The sequence below is a fragment of the Polypterus senegalus genome, chromosome 16 (genome assembly GCF_016835505.1).
Source record: "Polypterus senegalus isolate Bchr_013 chromosome 16, ASM1683550v1, whole genome shotgun sequence".
Taxonomy (NCBI): domain Eukaryota; kingdom Metazoa; phylum Chordata; class Cladistia; order Polypteriformes; family Polypteridae; genus Polypterus; species Polypterus senegalus.
The window spans coordinates 45,172,226-45,194,612 of NC_053169.1; the positions used below are offsets into that span (position 1 = coordinate 45,172,226).

General features: G+C 35.1%; 1 protein-coding gene across 27 annotated transcripts in view; it reads right to left on the reverse strand.

The window, feature by feature from the left end:
- Positions 1-22,387, reverse strand: part of nrxn1a (neurexin 1a) — a 1,096,290-nt gene that overhangs the window by 108,979 nt on the left and 964,924 nt on the right. For all 27 annotated transcript variants that reach the window (XM_039738493.1, XM_039738492.1, XM_039738491.1 and 24 more), the window contains one exon: positions 5,216-5,387. In XM_039738493.1, the coding sequence (XP_039594427.1) occupies positions 5,216-5,387 (172 nt within the window). The remainder of the gene's footprint in view (positions 1-5,215; positions 5,388-22,387) is intronic.

The window sequence follows — 22,387 nt, forward strand, 5'->3', positions numbered from 1 at the left end:
CTCTGTAAATTAGTTACAGGTTACAAAAACTGCCATTGTAGTTATTTTCTCATTATTTTGTAATTTTGTGTTACTCATGAAATTAATCTCTGCCTTTCAAAACTATATTATATGGTGGGGGATTCTTTCAGCATTTATTGTCAATCGATAAAATCGATAAAAACAATTAAACAGAACCCTAGAACCTAGACAGAACCCTACTTTGATAGTCCACTATACAAAAAACAAAGACCACAAAAAAATCCAAAAACAGAGAAGAAATAGTGAAATCAAAGAAAGAAAAATATTAACAACATCCACAATTAACAGGGCTGTATTTCTGAAACAAAGCAGTTACTTTAATAAATTATGTGGTCGCATGTTTTGAGGACATTATGAAATGCCTTCTCTTACTTTAATGATTCAGCCTACAATAAAATACAAAGTACTTATTTTTGTGTGAAGAAATATATGAACATTTTTGGGGTCAAAAATCCCATTTCAGTACCTTCACAACGTGAACACTGCTAAACCAATAAAGGTGCATATTTTGGATGATGCATCTAATCCTTTGCGTTTGTATTGTCTAGTATTTTTTGTTTTCTATTTTTTTAGCTGCATTATAGGTTACATTTACTTTTTGGCTTACACCGTTATTCAAGACAACTTACAACATTTATGATACAATAAGTTACATTTCTTTTGGTTTTCCAATCGGAGCAGAGGCAGATGAGGTGACGTGCTCAGAGTCACACTGAGGGGATGAAGCCTTAACCACTTCATTACACTGCCTGCCCTACATATTATGTTAATAGTGGCATCAAAATGGACACCTTTTAGTGGAACACATTTTTTAACTTGATTATTTCAACAAAATCCAAATTCAAGCATTAAACACCGCTGATTGTATGTTTATGTCGTAAATGCCTAATTGATTTTGGGGGACTGTGTGTTCTTCCCTAGTTATGCCTTCCAAGGGAGATGCAGAGTAAATCATTCTTGTGAGCCCTTTGGTGGACACAGAAGATGTTCTAAACTACAGTAATACTCCAACCAAAGTTGAAGCAAGCAAAAAAGAAAGCTGAGATATTGCTAGAATTTGACAAAGAGATATGCTATAAATGAGGAAAGAAATCTAATCTTGATTAACAATTATGAAAACATTACATTCTTAGCACCTACTTTTTGAAGTGCCACAATTCTGAAAGCAAATCAGGACTTCAGGTAAAATGCACCAATTTAGGCGTCAAGGCACAGGGTCACACCTATCACCACTGTAATCTCACTGCGTCTGAGCTCTGTTTTAGCCTGGGGAGTCTTTCTTATATAATTTACGTGTTAACTTCATGTGACTTTCTTTTACCAAAAGCACACAGACATCTCCGATGTGTCAATATGTGGATAACTGCCGCAAGAATAATGAAATAAAAACTATAAAAAAAATTTGAAATAATCAAAAAATAAATACATCAGTTCCAATGACTGGTAATTAAAAGTGAAAACCGTACAAGTAATTTTACTTTTCATTGTAAAGACTGATTTCTAATGTGAGAGACTAAGTACTGTTTCTGTATAAGGTTTCGGCTGCTACAGTACAGTATATAACAGATACATACATTTCATTCTCCAGAGTTTAGCTTTTACACTTACACACTTATCTCAGCAGGAAGTGTATGGCAGGAGAATAGAAAATGGAAAATCACTAACTGAATGCTGCTGTCAGAAAATAAAGCAAAACTTTTTTTACTGAAGTTCTTAAAAGAATAGCTCCTTTTTTCAACAGAAAAGATGCTTTGCAACAAATTTAAGCAGCCAACACATATAAAATACTCTTATAGTGTCTTAAAAAGGTATCACAACCTAATACATCTAGATTTAGTCCAGATTACTGTCTTGGATATTTAATTTTAAGTTCAAGAAATTTTCATTTTCACATAGTGATTTTGGTTCAGCAATCAAATGGAAATTTTTCAAAAGATGCAACTGTTTAGGCTAAATAAAAAAAACTCCAACCATCAAATTAGAAATCCTTCAGTCCCTTTTGTCTCCTCAGTGAGACAAAATACGTTATCTCCAAAATAATTTGTTGATGATGTGTACTTGTCTAGAAACTTTGACAATCACCTGTTTGTGGATAAACTCCATCACTCTCTAAAAGGTTCTACAGTATTCTAGCAACTTTCAAAGTAACCAAAGACATTACAGTATTCTGGGCAATTCAAAGGAATGACTTTACAAAGGCTATCCCACAATGCTCAGTGCAAGCCAGCATGTACACGTGAAATAAATATGAAACCAACACCAAACTGCCCAGTTGGGGCTCTCCCTTTCAAATTAGTGCCCGACAACAAGCACTCTTCTTAGCAAACTACTGCCTGACCAATTGTGAATCTAAATGAGCTACTCAAGTCGGTGGCTACAATCGAATATGACGATCAAGTATTGGCATTCCACAAACAAAGGCCTTTATAGGATGGTGGCTAGGGAAACAAACTGATACATCCAGTGCATGGCTTTCCTTTAGCAGTAAAATATTATGAGCCACTGTCCACAAATAACACAAAATCATTATCTTTGTAGAGAATCATCTACTGGGGTGATTTTGCTTGAAATCAATATGCTTCAAGCAGTTTACAATGTTATTAACAGTGCACATTTTCACTTGGATTGAGTGGTTTATTTTTGAGTTATTATAAACAGAGATACAAATCAGTCTGAAAGTCTTCAAATTATATATAAAGTTTAGAAATAAGTTCAATTTAAAATGCAGACCCCATTAAACACTTTTCATTTGTATGTACTGTATATATATATATATATATATATATATATATATATATATATATATATATATATATATATATATATATATATATATATATATACACACACACACACACGCTCAGTATACATGTATTTAGAAATCTAACATAACATATCACCAGCTGAATCATCACTATATATTGTATATTTGTGGCAGATGATAGTTAATGTAAATAACTATAAAGTATTATATGTAGGAAGTAAAAAAAATATTCTGAATGTACAATGGGAGATTTAAAACTTGACAGCACACCTTATGAGAAGGATCTTGGAGAGGTAGTGGATTCTTCACTTTCTTCATCCAGAGAGTGTGTAGAAATGACTAAGACTGATAGGATGTTAGTTTATTCAGCACTACGTGTGCAGTACAAGTTAAGGGAGTTTATATGTACAGTAGGTTGTATAATACACTAGTGAGGCTTCATCTGCAGATATAGTAGAGAGAAGGGTTAGTGGTCCCTTCCAGAAATGCATAGTATGAGCTAAAAGGAAAGACTGAGCCTCTTTTAGTTAAGGCAAATTAAATTAGAGCATAAAATAACTGTTGTGTTCAAAATTATGAAAGAAATTAGTACAGTGGATCCCAGACACTTAAAAATATATTCAACAAAAACCAGGGGACACAGATGGAAACTGGTCAAGGGTTGATATCACACACGTTACAAAGCTTTTCTTCATTAACAGAATCAATAAACTGTTAAGTAGGGTGGTAGTATGTTGTTGAGCTTCAAAATATGTCTCAATTGTATTTTGGAGCATTTAAGGAAACAGGACTGGCAATTTTTGTGGCTAAATTGCTTAATTTTGGCAAAATTGTTCAAATGTTTTAATGTCCTAGACTTAAGTTAATTTAATTATATGGTAAGACCTCAAAAATATTACCTATCATTAATATTGAACTCATTTGTAGATCTAGAGCAACACTGCAAAAATAAATGGGTAAAGTTGATAAAGATTTATCAAAAAATATTACTAGGTATAATAGCTGACAAAGAATGTCCAACAAAGCACTGACCCTTGGGAAGAATACTTTAAAAATGATATACATTTATTTTGTTTCAGTTTGGTGATTTTACTGGTCACTGTTTTATTCTACCTAAGAATGTACGTCTCAGTGTAAATCAAATCTCAGGCAGTGACACTCTTAACTCTGAGATAGACAGAAAGGCCGAATACTATTTCAAGGTAATATAACTCTTTGCCATCATTTAAAACTAGTCCATGCCAGACTGCATTATAGATAGATAGATAGATAGATAGATAGATAGATAGATAGATAGATAGATAGATAGATAGATAGATAGATAGATAGATAGATAGATAGATAGATAGATAGATAGATAGATAGACGGCCTGTCCAGAATTGATTTCTGCCTTGCACCCAACACTGGCAGAATAGGCTCTGACCACCTCGAGGGAGTCCTACAATGAATTAGACAGGTTTGGAAATATGTAATAATCTATATGTTGAAAAAATTCTTCATTTGAATCACACGACTGAGTAGCATCACAACTGCCACACTCACCATATCAAATGTGACTAACAAGAAGCAACGAGAAATAAAGCATATCCTTGATGTGTGCTTGTCTATGAATGCTGGTCATGTCAAACCTTTATTCAGGTATTACATAAAGTTTTATCTTTCTTCTTTCATGCATGATAGGGTGTTTCATTGAATATTTACTGAGCAGTTTTGAAATTTTTCCATTGTTTTATGGCCTCCCTACATGCAGGAAAGGAAATCAAGACAATTATTTGAAAATTCAAAACGTAGCACAACGAGTCTGCTCTGAGTTCATCAGTCAGTAATATCTGGCACATAAGAACTAAGTGTATTATATTTAAATCCTCCATTGATAAATACCCTGGTTATTTTTGTATAATATTCACCATGTTTCAATTACTTAAGTAGAATTGTGACAATAAATTGAATCTATTCCACAGTCTGTGTCAGTTTATTATGCCAAAAAAAAAATAATATGAATTCAAATAAAAATTACATAAATGCATCTTAATTGTAAACAGCCTTAATGCATTCAGACAGCACAAGATCTAACTTTTGTCAAAGCCTTTCACCAGTTTAAATGTTAGTGATTCAATAAAGGGGAGGTTGACATTTAGTGCCTTTTATGCCTGAAAGTCATCAGTTTTGCTGACATTTTGACATTTTAAAGGATACGAAGTATTTTTATTTCTAGACAGAAAACCACATTAGACACCAGCAGTAAACTATGAAACACAGTTTTTTAAACCCTTCTGTTTAATGTTCAAAAATAATAACAATCATATATACTCTTTAAAGAAGCACTGACTTTGTTTTGACTTATTTGCAGTAAATAAAGCACATCATTTAGTGTGTTATGTAATATTTATCAGTGTTATACATTACTTTGAAGTTTCAAGGGTGCTTACCTGTTGGGTATCGTTCTATGACAGGTAAGTCATCCAATTGTAGAGTGGCATTACCACCACTTCTTGTAAAACGTACTATATGGTATCTTCCATCATTTACAAATTTAGTTGTTTCTTCAATTGTGATGTCATCTGTCCCCACATTAAATATTACTCCAATATTCCCTTTTTCCTGTAAAGATAAAAATGACAACAAGGAATGAGAAACACTTCTTAAGAAAATAGACTGCTAGGCCTGCGACTTGAAATAATGCTACAACAGCTGATATTGTTCAAAATAACCAAGAAACAAATAGTACTATTTTATTTTTATTAATTTAATGAAGTACCACATAATTTAAACAGTCCATCCCATGCTAAAAAATTGTCTGCTACATTTTACATACATCGAGTAAGCAGTGTAGGTTTGACCGTCCTCATACACATTCTCAACCTGCATGTCCAGTTTAGGGTCCTAAGGGGTTGTTAACATCAGGCAGAAGGCATGCACTACAGGGTCCAGACATGTGCACACAGTTTGAAATTGCCGGACAACATAACCCAGGTATAGGGGTGTGGGAGGAAACTCCGCAGGACTAACCACTGCGTCACTGTGTACAACCTATTTTTGATAGATAGATATTTTGGTAGAGATAAATAAACAAACAGTATTTATTTATGTGTATTCAGTCATATCACAGAACAGTTCCACATAATATTTATCAGTCTGAGAGTTGGAATCGATCAATGTGTTTTTGGAAGTCAATCTCATGACATTATTCTTAGAGAAAAGTTCTCAGCTTATAAAACAGAAATAAAGATTGCCTCCACTACCCAAAATAAAGATGACATCATCTTAGATTTTTTTCCCACTTCTCTGTAATAACAGCTCCAGATTTAAACTAATTAACAAAGGTTTCACTGTGTAGGAGGTGATGTGCATTTTCAAGCGAAAAACAGTTGATAGCAACTTGTCAGGCCTGGCAAACAAGAGCTGCTATAATTGTAGCTTGAAACCTTTTCAAATCCTCAAATTCATTACAAAATTAACTTTTCTGCAAGCAGTTCTTTTTATAACAGCTTTTCTTCCAGTGAAGATTCTTTATTTTCTGTAAACGTCTTGAATTATTTTAAAAGCTGTTTTCATTGCGGTTGTGGTGCATTGGCAAAAGGTGTTTTCAGAAACCCCTCGAGGTGTCAATTGTTGCTTAAGAATACAAAGTCAAAATAACATTCATTGTGCTTTAGAACGCTCAGTTTTGTAGGCTTTAGTTGAAATATCACTACCTGTATTCAAACGTTATGTTTAGAATCATTCCGTTATGTAATGAATTTATATTTTATAGCTGAAAAGCAGTAGAAATTTGAAGTGTTCATCTCATTTGTGATTTTTTTAGATTATTGAAAAATAACACATGCCATGCATTATCCGTCCATGTTTTTGGAGGCTGTGATATAATTTGGAGAATATTCAATGTGATACCTTGACATGATCGTGACGTGTTTCATGACATTTTTATAATGTTGTGATTTTGCAGACATTTGAATAATCTTTGAATATGAATAGTTTTTGTCAAATATTACTATGTAATTTCAACCTTTAAAGGTTTCATTGCATATATTACAGCGGTCATACTTATGCAAGTTTTCAAACAAACACAAGGTACTAGAAGGGAGTCACTGTTGAAAGTGGTTGCAAAATGTCACCACAGAGCAAAAAGGGACCACTAGGACCAGTTTTGCACATTAGCATTACCTTGACAGACAAACAGTAAAATATGAATTGTGTATTATATTTCAATCCAATGTGCAGAAGCATTAAAAATTATTAATATTGGTTCCATGTTAAAAGTTGTAAAGGATATTCAAAGCTCTAATTCTATTCATACACCTACTGTATCTCTTTGGCATATGGAAAGAAAAAACAAAGTATCTGGATAAAACCCCATGTAAGATTTAACACACGTTTTAAAATATTTTTAAAGGACTAAGAAAAGTGAATCTATAATATGTCATTTTTACAGCCCTGTGTCAACACTTATATTTTTGGACAAAGGTAAAATGTTGGGAGCAGAATATTTAAGGAAGCATTTCTTTGAAGCAAACTAAGCATGAAATAGTCAACTTCTAAGAAAGCTGTTGACTAATGATTTTATGTCATTTGCAACATAAAAAAGATTAGTATTACAAAGGAAAAAAAACAAAGCAGTACCTATATTATTATGCTGTAAGCACTTGCCATTTTGTAAAATTAAAATGGTAAAGAATTAAGAAGTTGACTTAACACACAGCTGATAAACAAGGCTTACGCTTCAGTGCACTAAACGTTAGTGTACTGCATTTGATTATCCATTCATCATTATTAAATCATGAAGTGAAATTTTCCCTACAAATATGCAGTGAAATATAAGCTTGTTATTATTTTCAAAATGAACATTTTAAAATTTGACTGTTGATCCTGATTTTAAATACACTGATTCTTGAAGGAGATGCAACCTTGAAGTATTAATTAATGTTATGCGTACTTTAATCCATTGAGTCTAATAGATGTGGTGGGATTTAAATTTTAAGGGATCCCTAAACCCTAAACCAGAGACACTAGTCAAATTAGAGTAACATTTGGCATAAAAATTTACTAACTTTCCTACTCTATTCATGGCAGAAAATCTTAAGCCTGTCTTCTGTTTTGGGTTATGACGAGACTGAAATTCCAAACTTCGATACAATAGTTTCAAAGATATCGATATTCAATACCATTTTTGATACTACTGGTGGGGGAGTCAGGGAAGTTAATAAAATTGAAGATCAAATTTTTCTTCACTTTTTTTTAAACAATAATAACTGGATTCTTCTTTAGGGAATGCAATTATTCAAACACCTCTAAAATTGTCACATATTCACGTCACAAGTCAGTCAAATGCAAGTAGTGCAAATTTCTGCAAACATCATTGCAGCCTAAAGCAGTGCTTTCCAAAATTCCAAGGAGTTTTCCAAATTTATCTCGATCTCCCAACTTAACAGGTAAGGAAACTATTGGAGTAAAAAGAGCATTAGACTACATATAGAGAGTGAATAAGTACATTTCTTTTAGTGCATTTGCTTTTAAATGTCTCTGCATGGAGTTCTTGCGTGTCGAGAAACAAATTATCATTATTATTGCTATTTTACTACACTTACATCCTATTTTACCTATTTCTTTTTTGCATATTAGCAGTTTATTCATAATTTATTGATAATAAAGCCATATATGCACCAAACTGGAGACAAATGCAAATACTTTCTGAAAAGTGGCATTTTTAGACACTAGCTCTTTAAAAGTTTACTATCAGTTTTCAAAGAAACTGCATCCTGCTAAAACGAAAATGACGCATGATACACTTGTAAACTAAAAATACAGACTCCATGAGCAAAAAGCAGAGGAAGTGGCTGCATTTGTATTTTACAAACAGACAACAGCACTGTACTGTACACGAAGAGGTCAGAAACAATCCTGCCTTAACAGGCCTGTGTCAAATCAAAAGACGTAATTCCACACGACACCTCATTCTGCTTTGTTGTTTTATATTACAGTAGTCTATGCGTGCAGAGATTCCCACAGAAATATTAAATGAAGTTGGAAGAACTGTCAATAAAATGCAGTCTTACGGTCTCGACTACTGGTTTTTCCTTGGCTATTTGATGTACAGGTCTCTAACCATGACTGGCGAGTTCTTTAGAGGGAAGTTAATTTCTTTGGCAAATTTAATGAGAAGCAGAATGTCCTTTAAAGGATTTAATCCAGCAGAAACACAAACAAATGGGCAGGGCTAGGGACTGGTGGATGCCAAGATTACTTCCCTTTGAAATTGGAAGAGCACTGTTTGCAGCATAGAATTTGGCAGTAACCTCTGATACACCCACCTATAGTCCAGAGAAGTCTTATCATTAGTACTCTTCATGGAGCCAAAATGCCCTCCCTCCAAGGTGGAAATAAAGCCAAACAACTCACCTACGCATGAAAACACAAGGACTGGAGTGTAGAGAAATGGCATCAGGACCTGATGAGTCAAAATTTTACATTTTTGGCTCTAACAAAAATCAGTTTATCAAATGAAGGGCTGGAGAATCATACATGAATGAATGTCTGCAGTGGAGCTTCACTTGGAGCTGCATTTCTGCAAGTAGTGTTGGTGATTTAGTCAAATTTCATGGCCCCTCACTACTAAGAAGCACAGGCAGATTCTTATCCCTCATGCAATACCATCAGAGATGCATCTACTTCATTCCAACATCATTCTGCAACATGACAATAACCCCACACATGCAAGCAAAATCATAAAAAATAAAATAAAAAGAGTAACAAACAATCTGGCAACAGATAGTATGGCCCTACAGAATCCCGATCTCAAGATCATTAAACCAGCCTGGGATTACGTGCAGGGACAAATCTTAGCAAGTGGAACTGCAACAAGTTCTCCAAGGTAAGGTGACCAGAATTTTTTGGGCCAATCCGGGTACATGATGGGCGGGAGGAGAGGGGTTGTGGAGGAGCGTAGAATCTACAGATCACGAGTAGTGACTCTAAACACTACAGAGTACAAAGTTGCAGGATACGGTAAGGCATGACCTCCGTCAAAACACCGTGCATGCACGTGGAGGTCAATTTATCGTGGTGATGAGATACATCCAAAAAAGTGAACCAGCTGAAACCGGGGACAAAACGGGGACATGTTTCTGAGTGGGGACAGTTGTCCGAAAAATGGGACTGTCCCCAGATGGTCACCTTATCCAAGTGGCTTGGAAGAGCCTAGCACCTCAGTACTGTCAGAAACTGCATGTGAGTAGAACTAAAGGTAAATTGTGACCACACCAAATATTGATTTCATTTATGTTTTTTTTCTGTTTTCTGCAATTTCTAGGAAGTTTATTGATCAATAAACTCGATCCATGGCCACACATTTAAAAGTATTTTGGCTTTACAGCATTTTTCACAAATACCCAAGACTTTTGCACAGTACTATAAATAGCTTAACTAAATCATCAATATCTAATTATTATTTTATTTTATAAAATCCATCAATTATTAAATATTACCTTTTGTTTATTTAGTAGCTGCTTTTACAGTACACAAAGCGAATTACAAAAAACAGGATATGTGTGAACGCATGGCAGGACAGTGCAAAGTATTAAAGTGCTGTGATGGACTTATTGATGAGCTGCTTGGACAAATGCCAGACCAACTGCAATGCAAATTGGAACATAGATTTCATTAAGATATCTTATTACTTGTAAAAAACGCAGGATGGCAGAGAGATACAGTATGCTGTTAATAAAAATGAGTTCAGCGTTTGAGAAATTCTCTTCACTACTGAAAAAAAAAATTGCACTAATACAGCAATCTTCTGCACTAGACTTTTTAATTTTCACTATCAACCAAGGTACTGCAAATTGAAATCAATACTTTATACAGAAAACTGATTTTCTTTTTTTAAAGTTGCATGCTATTTACGATTTTTTTCCAAGTTATCGGAAATCCACATAAAGCACTTAATCCAGTGTGCTAGTCTTAATGTTTGATTGAATAGAAAAAAATACAGCTCTCTTAAGAGATTTATGTCAAATACTAGACAAGTCCCCAACCAACCTAAACAGGAGTGGAATTGCAATTCTAAGGCTTATATACTTCACAAATATGCTAAACCTGAAGCTGTATATTTATAGGTTAATAATAATGAAAAAGTGCTCCAGACATCAAAAAAGCAAGGCAGTGATAAAATGAATAAAATTAGTATGCTACAAATTCAGAAGAGTCGACATGTTTCACAGATAGGATTGGCTTGGGGAAAAATCATACCATACAAAGTAGGATGATACAAAAACTAAGACAAATTTAAATCATCTCAATCATACACAGTTTATGGGAGTCATTAGACAAGTCTTAGAATGTTGCCAGAAATACTGAGCACACACACTCAAAACGGCTTACATTAAGCAGAGTGAATTTTATGCACTCTCTCGCCCTCCACTCCTTGGGGATAGCGGATATCACTCATTATACAGGCATACATGACATACATTTTACCTGAAGAGGTTGGGAGTCCTAGTACATGCATTACTAACTTCACCTTGACTGTGCAGGTAATGTGAGTGATTATTAGGACATCTGGTTATAATGTATCCTGTGCTAAAAACGAGTCAAATTTCTGCAGTCTTATATTGCATAATACAATCATGAAGCTACCTCTGGAATAATACATGCAGGTTTTGTGTCTGTAAGACAAGACATGAAAATTGACAGAAGAGAGCAAACAGACTCCTTTCAGGACTGTACGATGCGAGTTACAGCATGTACTGTATGGAGTAAGGAATTTAACTCTTTCAGCTTAAGGAAATGGAAACCTATGAGTGATACAATTTTTAAAATAATAAAGGAAGGATTTTATCTATATTTAGAAGAAGGTAGACAGATGGGAAAAGCAAAAATGAATTTCACAAAAGCACTTTAAGGGCCTAGAATTATCCGTTGGAAATATTAGGTTCATCGCCACGCTAAGTTCAACATACTTCCATTAACAGTTTATAATCACAAATTTGTGTTTGAGGCTTTGGTTTTCATTTAGGCCATGATGTTAATCAGTGGGGAACTAAGTGCTTGACAATTATACAATAATTTGTGTTACTTTTTGTGTATAAAAATAGACAACACTTAAATATTGTCACACACATGCGTTTGGGAGACAGTTTATGGGCTCAAATAGATGCAGGTACCCGCCTAACCAGTGGTTGGTGCTGCCCTCTAACTCTTCTTTCCTCTCCCCCGGCAGAACTGAAGAAACCACCTATTAGCATCACTTCCTGTTCCAACCTTCCAGATCACGCCTCTTCCTACACATCACTTCCTGCAGATCCACATATATATACTACCCTCATTTCCTTTTGCGACAGTTCCTTTTTGAACTCTGTCTGTAAAGACATCATTTCTTTTTGTGAGACAGTATATGGGGAATTCCCCCAAACCTTTGACAGTGTTTCTGTGCTTATTTTACAATATATAATTTTTTTTTTCTGGAGGTCATGGTGGACAGTGGTTAACATTGCTGCAATACAGGTCCATGGATCCTCACTAACTTCTTAGCCTAATTGTGTGGAGTTTGCATATTTTGTTCACATCGGTATAATTTTACTCTAGAAATTTTTTTTTCCATCCACATCCTAAAGAAGCATATGGTCAGAATGTTGATGGTATTAAATCGCCGTAGTATGAAGTAAGATGTGTGCATGAGTGTGCTCTGTGATGGATTAGGGTTCTACCTTGAGTTGATGATGCTCTAGTGTTACCAGAACGGGCTTTGCTTCTCTGTGTAGGACTGGAAAATACTGTTGAGAAGAGGGAAGGTTAAATGTACACTTTCACCTGCTCAAAATGTTTATAAAAAGTGAAAGCATCCTGAAAAAGTTAATCTTTGTCATAAAGGTTAACTAAAAATCTAAAACTTGTATTGCAAAAGGAAATTGGCAATAGCAAAGTAGCATTACCAACATCAATAAAAGAACGTCCTGTTCTGCAGAAAGATTTCATTACCTGGATATAAAAACCCAACTAAAATCTTTTTTAAATGTCTCCTTTTGTACATAAACCAAGATTAGATGGGATCTCCCACCAAAGAGCCCAAAGGTTTATAGTGTTTTACAGATCTGCGCCTTTAAACTATTTAAATCATTTTATTATCCAGTTAACTGAAACAAAAAGACACCTTCACAACTGCATTGTCACAGTGTTGTATGTCCTCTATTGGCAGCATACATGGCATGTCTTGTTGCCCCATGCATGGGTACAAGTAACCTGAGTACCATTCAGTCACTGTTCACCCAACAGTTAATAGTAATAGAATTATTTATTTAGCAAATGTTATAAAATGAATTCAGTGCACAATGCTTTATAGAAATTCTAAAAAAAAAAAAAATTGTTATTATTTGTCTCTTCTAATTAATACACGAGATCGTGTACTGGACAGAAACAATAATTAAATATGTCCACGTACTTTGTTGTATTAAAATTAGGTTAATACTAATTAATAATACTGGTATTAAATTTGGGTCCGATACAGTGCTAATATACTTGTACTCGTATTCATACTTGTAAAAATACCCCGTTGCCAATAATCAATACTATTAATGTGCAGCGTGATTATTGTGTGAACGTCAAGGAGCAAAACAAAAAAAAAAAAAAAAAAAAGACAGAGCATTTCCTTATAATTAACATCGAAAACCAAAGTCTAGCGGACTGTAAACTGTGCAAGTAAACATACGAATGAGGACAGTGAAATTGCCTCTGGCAGTGCACAGTATCAACCAATATTGCAGCAGACTAGCAAGGAGAGAAATGAATATCAAACAATAACTGCAGGCAGTGAAAATAACAGAAGAGCTTTCTCAGCATATTGTTCTTAATGATCAACCACTGTCAGTTGTTGATAACGTGGGATTTCAGCGCCTCCTGAATGTGTTAGAACCCAAGTACAGCATTTCAAGCCATACCCACGTCACAGAGCTCATCTTACCAAGGACGCACAAGTTTGTAAAAAAGCACGTCTCTTAGCTGCTGGCTTTGCCACCAATATTTGGAGCAGTGGTATTCAAGAAATGCTTGGCATTTGGGCCATTCCAAAAAGTTATGTGCATGATGTGGTCCGTGACAATACCCAAAATATAATAAAAGGTATTGATTACACTGGAGTCCCAAGCTTTTCCCGTGCTGCTCATATACTCCGGCTGGCAATGGCAGACGGTGATTTTTGCACCGCGAAGTGTTGCAGATGCTGTGACAGACAGGGGTAAAATAGTTGGGCATTTTAAAAAAATGTTGGGAGTAAAATAGTTGGGCATCGCCACTCTATTCGATCTGAGGTATCCCCATTTAAAAGGCTATGTGATACACTTCAGTTATAAGCAGCGACTGCGGACATGCCACTGTTTGCTTTTTCTAGGTCACAAACTCTAAATGCTAAGATGGAATACTTAAAATAAAAAAAAAATGAACTTAATTGTTTAAACTATGCAACATTTTTACATATTTTATTAATTTGGAAATGTTTTGTTACTGTCTTTTGCTTTTTTGTAATTGAAGAGTTTGTTTTGCACATGCTAAACAGCCAATTAACACTTTGTGTTTTAATCAATGAAGTGAAATGCTCAATACACATACTAATTTTGGCATTTCATATTAAAAGTAAATGTGTTTTTTATATATGTGAAGAGTGAGTTTCTTTGCAAACCACAGTAGCTAATGCATCTGTTTTCTGAATGTGTCGGAACAGCAATCCGTGCTGTGCTTCATCATTGTTTCATAATGTGAAGTATTACTGGTGTAGAGTTTTGTTATTTACTGTGTATCACTGCAAACTGCAAAACACTGAACATGAATTTTACATGTTGATTTTATTGGTGTGTGTGTGTCTGCATCAATATTGGTGCCTTTGAATTTGAATTGATTATTTTACTGGAGCAATATTATTTTTGCTTTTGTCTAAGAAAGAGCACATATTTCTATCCCAACTCATTAATTTAATATTCCTTATATTCACTATTAAAAATTTGTTCAAAGGAATATATCTCATTCTCACTCAGATAGATACAGTAGATCGTTATTCTTTTGAAACTGCATGTGTTAGTAATAGATTTTCCCCAATTTTTGTTCTGAACATGATTGTGTGTAAATAAATTTGAAAAAAATTATTACTAATTACTTCTCTAGGGTGGTTAATTAAAAAATCCTTAATTGACAAAATTTATTAAAATAAATATGTACAATCTGTTCAATTACTTGCATAAAATGGCTTTAAGTATCAAAAATTGCCTATTGAATGTACATAAAACTGGCAAGAATATAATCAGAAAACATTTTTTTTTTGTTGTAGATGTAAGGATCGGTTCTTTTCAAATATCTATACAGCCAATGGGGCCAAAGAGATGGTGTTGCTGGAGCTGCAGGAATTGTATGGCCTAGAGGCAGCTGGACAGGATTAATACATCACTGCCTACCCAAAATCCCTGGACTGACTAGCCGAGTAGTAGCTTGAAGCGAATGTTTAATGAGATCATAGATGAGCAAGCAGTGGCATCAATGAACTGTGTTCCAGTAGCTGCTACCATACAGATGGAAACTTACCTGGGAGAAACTACAGTTTCTTCTTCATACAAACCACTTAAGTACTGGTCAGTTAACAAAGTGTGGTTCCTCACTTATCTCAGATGTCAAGGAAATACCTTTCAGACCCATGCAGTAGTGTAGAGAGTGAGAGATGATTTATTGACCTGTCACATATTGTTAATGAAACCTGAAATAAGCTTACAGCTGAACACGCAGAGATGCTGCTGTTCGTCAAAAGGAATCTGCCATTTAAGTTTCCCAAAAGATACGTAGACCTATCCAGTGCCAGGTGTTCCCCCAATGATTTTTGACCTGTACACCTTTACGCCACTGAGCTAGCTATCTTAAAAAATGGAATACCAGTAAGACAAATGATCTTGTTATGTTTAGCAAGTTCCTGTGTTGTACTATTGCATCCCATGTTGAAAGACTTAAAACAATGTTGGTTTGGCTTACATTCGTTTAATTGCATGTGATTTTTGATTTTTTTCTGTAAAATTTGAGCTATTCTAAAAAATGGTGTTGTAATCTAATCTATGTAATGTACCATACTTTTAAGTTATTTGTTCAGTTTTTAATTATTTTATTCCATGAGTGTTATATTTGACGTTGACAGTTGATGTACATACTGTAAACAAATACTATCTTCTCGTCTCACTACAATGGTATCGGTATCGGTGAATATTATAAAAAAAGAGCATCGGTAGTCGTACTCAGTCTGAGAAAAATGGTATCGTTGCATCCCCAATAAAAATAACGTGTAGCAGTGACATGTGTTTAGTTAGGTAGGAGGTTTTCAGATTGCATTAACTTTTTTTTTTAATTATTTCTAAATGATTTACTTAATGCATTCTCATTAAGTTAGGCCACATTTCTTTATTAGCTATTTCAATTTCAAGCTTTACGGTAATTTATTAAATAAACCTAATGAAGTGATTACTTGGTGCAAAATTAGTACAGATTGCTTATGGATGTAACTTTTAAAAAATGTATTTACTATATTTTACATTTTTTTTTGGTAAGTCAAATCTCTTTGCAAAACTTGCTCTTGCACCTAAGGGTTGCTGTACAAAATATACTGTCAATCATTTAAAAACTTATAGACTTAGCAAGGTAATAATTTGAGTCCATACTGGCTGAAAGCATAAGATAATTGCAAGAATTTATGATGCCCTAAGGCAGAAAGAAGTTTGGGGCTCTCTAAATACACTGAAATTTAAATTTAAATTGGGAATATGCACAGAATACCTGCCAGCAGTTGACCCCCCTCCCCACCCCGACTTGTTTAATTCCCAAGGCATAACATAACCAGGCACGCCAATCTGAAATGATGCAGAAGTGGAGAAATCTTAGTATCTACAAGAAGATGAGATGACAGAGCACCTACAAGGTGGCTTTATTACTTTTTAAATGAGAGTTCAGGGTAGAGGGCAGAAGTTAGGGACATGAAAGGTAGAAGAGGAGTCCTGAGGTACAGTGCTGGCCTTTGGATTTAGAACAGTGATATTCATGTACTGAATCCATTATCCATCCACCTGTTTATCCATGCATTCTCCAAACCCATTCCATCAACTACTGATTTGTAAGGAGATGCAGCAATCCTTAGAATATTTGGTACAAATCTAAAACTACCACAGACAAGCACACCCTCATAGACACATAACTGGCAAGTCATGTCTGTTATATTAATCAGTACATCTTTGGTAGTGGAGGGACACCCAGAGGAAACACCGCAGACACAGAGAGAACAAGCACACTCCACACAGATTGAGCCCAAGAGTCAAGTCTATGCTCCTGGAACTATGAAACAGTAATGCTAACTGCTGCCTCACTAAAGCACATCATTTTACTAATTAAATGCAAATTATTTACCAGTAAAAACAACATGGAATTCCCTATTTCTGAAAAGAATAATACAATAATGCAAGTCTATACAGAAATAAAAGTAAAACTTGGTTTTTGATATGAGGACAAGAGACTTCTCACAGATGTAAGAAAGCTTACATGACTTTACCATAGCCTAATAAAAAATGTTGCCTCCCTGTTGCATCTAAAGGTAGAGGACATTTTCAAGATTAAATGCTAATTATAGCACACTGTCTTGTTTTTCCTCTTTATTGACAACAGCCCCAAAGTTTTAAAAGTCAAACAAAACTTCTGCCAGAGAGACCAATGAAACGGTCAGCAGTAGCAAAACTTTCACGGGAGCAGAGTTTAATGAAGCCAGAGCACATATCACATCATTTATTGGCATGACAATTTTCTCTCAGTGCATTTGCATTTAAATAAAAGAAATAATTAAACATGAATGAGCCTGCACCACATTTTGAGGCTCCCACTTGTTCATTTAGTATAGGATGTCTAAACCAGGAAGAAATTACTTTTGATTGAAAGATCTCTTGAGGGATACAATTTGGTTTTTAAGACTTCTTGTAGTCAATTAGTCTAGACTTCCTCTGTCCCTCTGCAACGAGAAAATCCTGTCTCCATACCAAATGTAGGAAACTGCAGTGTTTTTCAGAATAATAAAAGAGGTTTTTTGATGTCCTTTCTTTTTTATGGGTAGTAACTGCCATTGTAAGCATCTAGTAAATGTATGATTCCCGGTGTAAATATCTCGCAAATGACTGAGTGACTATTGAAAGGCACCAAAAGGTAAAAACGGCCAAGATAAACTGATTGATTGATGCAGATGGGAGAATTTTTAGTTCAAGTATGAAAAAACTAATCAAAAACACTTGGCAGAATGAAACCTAAAGTGAAATAATTTGTCGATAATTGCAGATAGATGATACCTAGAGATCTCACAAAACAGTGAAAGGAGGCAAAGCTATAATTTTTGTTAATTATGAAACTAGAGACTAAAAAACATGTTTTTTATGAAGAAAAATTCTAAAAGGCAGTCACAGAAATCTATTTGCACTAATCTTCACATTGTTTTTGTGCTCGGCTTATGTGTAACGTGGCCTACCTTGGGTATTCAGCTGATCAATTATGTTGAACTTGTTAAGGTTTTGGCTTTTAACAGTGTAATCTGATTTTTCCATATAACCACTAGAGTTTTGGACATGTTTTCCTCAGTGTAAGTTTCAAAAACCAGATGAAGTTTGATATTCTTAGTTTAGTTACAGTATATACCATTTTCTGATGTGATTAGATTGCAAGAGTGGGGAAAAAGTGGCTACTTTAAAATTCCAAGAGACAGGGTTCAAATCACTGTTTGTGTGAACTTTTGTTTTCTGTGGCCCTGTATGGATGAGTGAGGGTGTGTGTGAATGTGCCCCATGATGCATTGGGCTCACCAATGCCTTGTACCTGATACAGCCCTCCAGCTCCCAAAACTGGATGAAACAGGTTAGAGGATAGATTAAAAATAGCGAATAACATCATGTGAACACAAGACATGCCTTCTTGTGCTGTGCTGTATAATGTTCGTTGTTCAGTCCTTACATGTCAAGGCTGCAATTGATCATAAATTCACTCAAACATCTGCTATTTCCATTGAAAACCTTGCATGCTATTCCTTTTAACCAAATGACAAATACTGCATCAGTGAGCATGTGCAAAAGAATAAACCAAGTTATTTCCACGATGAGAAGGAAAGAAGGTAAAAGAGACAACTTTTCTAGAATTTTTTAATAGGCAACTGCACTAGTTGACAAAAGCAAAGCATGCAACATAATTTACCTTGATATGGTCCCACAACAAAGATTAATTTTAAAACTAGAAGATATACTGTAGGTATCAGAGGTAATCTACAAAACTAGATCTCAAGTTGGTTAACTGGCAGGAAGGAAAGAGTACAGATAAGAGGAGAATGTGCCACGTGGAGTGAGGTCATTAGTGGAGATCCTCAAGGGTTTGTCCTTGGACTGTTACATCTTTCGATTTATATTCATGAAACAGATTTCAGTTTAGTTACAAACTAGTGAAAATTGCAGATGATACTAAAATTGGACAAATGGCAGACACTGAACAGGCAACAAAATCAATTCAGAAAAATGTTGACAAGCTTTAGAATTGGGCAAACACTTGGAAAATTAAGTTTAAAGTAACAATGTAAAAAATGCTGCACGTGGGCAAAAGGAACATCAATTATAAATACAAGATGGGATATACTGTACTTAAGGAAGCACCCCTGAAATGGATTTAGGGGTTTTTGTTGACATATCATTTTCATCATCTAAACAATTTGCAGAAACGATCATAAAGGCAACTAAAATGTTAGGTTCATCCATCCATTATCCATCCATCCATTATCCAACACGCTATATCCTAACTACAGGGTCATGGGGGTCTGCTGGAGCCAATCCCAGCCAACAAAGGGCGCCAGCCCACCGCAGAAAATGTTTGTTGGATATAAATAATGGAACATTTGTTTTAGACTATATAATGCACTAGTAAGGTTGCATCTGGAGTAGTGTAGCACTTCTAGACACCACAAAAACACACCACTACAAGAAAGACATAGCAGCACTTGAAGCTGTGAAGAAGAGAGCAACTAAGTGCTACCCAGGACTTGAGGACTTGTCCTACTGTGACATACTCAGAGATTGAAACTTGTTTACTGTGTGGGGGCATAGTCCAGGTTTTTAAAATTCTCAAAAGAACTGACAAAGGAGATCGAGCAGAATTCTTTCAAATTAAGAGTGAATCATGTACTAGAGAGGACACCAGTTGAAATTAAGCGGAAGAGCATTTAGCACTTCTTTACGCATAATGTTGTGGGACTCTAGAACAACTTACCAAGACAAAAGCAGTAACCCTCACAACCTTTAAGAAGTATTTGGATGAAATATTGGGACAGCTTAGCTATTAGCTATACAAATAAGCTTGATGGACTGAATGTTCTCCTGTCATTTGTCACATTTCCTATGTTCTTATGTTTTAGCTGATATCTGCCTAATGGTGTGGACAGGGCACTTTATCAGGTCAGAAGATCTCGTAACATCCACTGTAGGAGGAATCCCAATAATGAAACCTTAACACTCTATCTCTCCCACAAGTCATTAAACAAAATGTTCCCATTTTGCAGACTGATCTTTCCACAGGAGCATTTTCTCCTAACCATCCCATGATCTCCTTTCATTGACGACCTAACTGATGCAAATTTCTTATCCACAGCTAACTTCATAAAGGACAGCCACACTCCAAACCAGGTAATTTCAGCTGTAACAGGAGCTGCTATGTCCTTCTCAAAATTGTCATTAACAATATCCTTGTATCTGGTCCCTCTGGTAAATTCAATATCAAACAACATGTTTCTTGCTGGTCTAAAAAATCATATTAACTGCATTTCTTATAGGAAGTGTCCAGTAATCTACACAGATGAAAAAGAAAGACGGCTAGCAGACTGTATTAGCAAGTATGTTTGAGCCATTGAAATCAAAGACCCTACAAAGCCTACACATCACATCCAATGATCATTGCCACACTGATCTCTATGTCTGCGTTCTTTCACAGGGCTTCCAAAATACTTTTCAAAGAAAAACAGAAGAAGCAAAGTTTATTCTCTGCCTATGATCACTTATTTGTTCAGGTCTCAATAACTGACTGACTTATTAATCTGTACTTACACACTACTCTCAAGTTTTCTCCTTTTATTTTCTGTGGCTTTGTTCCTTCCTTCCTTCCACTCATATGTATGTTACCTGCTTTTTCTTCTTCAGTTGTATATCTGGTGAAGGTTAAAGTTCTGAAACCTCGTGTCTTTTACCTTCTTTCCTTTTCAGCGTGCTTACACTAGGCCTTACATCCCTCCTATATCTATTACAGTTCCTTGTGCACACATCAATGCCAGCCATTACTGCTGTATGAGACATTCATTACAACATTGCACCTCCAAATTCTGCATTTTTGACAACACAACATAACACACAACAGTTTGCACATTTTAAAGTGAATGTAAATATGAAGGTTCAGTATATCATACTCAATTTTGAAAGGTAACTGCTAAGTTGGCCTAAATACAGTATTTATAAACTAGTTATACTATATTTAAAATTAAATGTCCTAAGTGTTTACCTTCAAAAGCAGTTTAATAAATGCATCTTTGTTGCATTTTATTATAATAATATCAGCACTAATGAGATATTAAATACTTTATCTGGCAAGATTCATATGGGAAAGCATAAAAGTACTCCTGAAGCTGTCTCCTTCTACCAGTAACACAACCACAATGTATGTCCAGGTAGGTCACTATAAAAAGCTACTCTAGTTAAGATTAGACTGAAATGGAATGACCAAAAAGTGAAATGATATGAAATCTATGACATGGAAGTTCCAAGTTATCTTTAAGGAGTTAAGTTTTCCCAAGAAATGGTCAATGTTACCACTGAGGAAGAACCTTGTTGAGAAAGAATGTTTCAACAACTGAAATTAAGGGTGAGCACATTTAGAACTGAAGCAGGAAGCCCTTCTTTATGCAAAGAGTTGTGGAAATTGAGAACAAATTACCAAGAAATGGAGTTGAAGCAGAAACCCTGACAACCTTTAGCAAGTATCTGAATGAGATATTGGGACAGCTTAGCTATTAACTACACAAACAAGCTTGGTGGACTAAATGTTCTCCTTTCACTTGTCAAATGTGTTATGTTCTTACATTTTGGCTGTTACCCTACTTACTGTAAGTTGTGATTAGGGCTCTCTATCAAGACAGGTTTCTGAATGTTCTCACTAAAAATGTTGACCATGATGGCTTAGATTATCAAGAAATATTCATAGAAACTAAAAGATGATTGAACCATTTTTGGATCTCTGTAGTGTGGCCACAGTAAACATTTATATGTATTTCTTTAGCTACCACATAACTTGTGTATCATAATTTTAATGCCTCAGCCTAGGGAATGTCTGTATGAAATGTGCATGTTCTCCTCTTGTTTCCTCCTGCATCTCAAAGACACATATATTAGGCAAATTGGCCACCCTACATGAGTTAGTATGAGTGAGTAAATGAGGTCCATGATGACCTGATGCCCACTGCATTAGTTGGTTGGTTCCTCTCTTTTGTCCGATGTTTCCAGGGTAGACCATGGCCCACTCACTCACTCACTCACACCTACAAA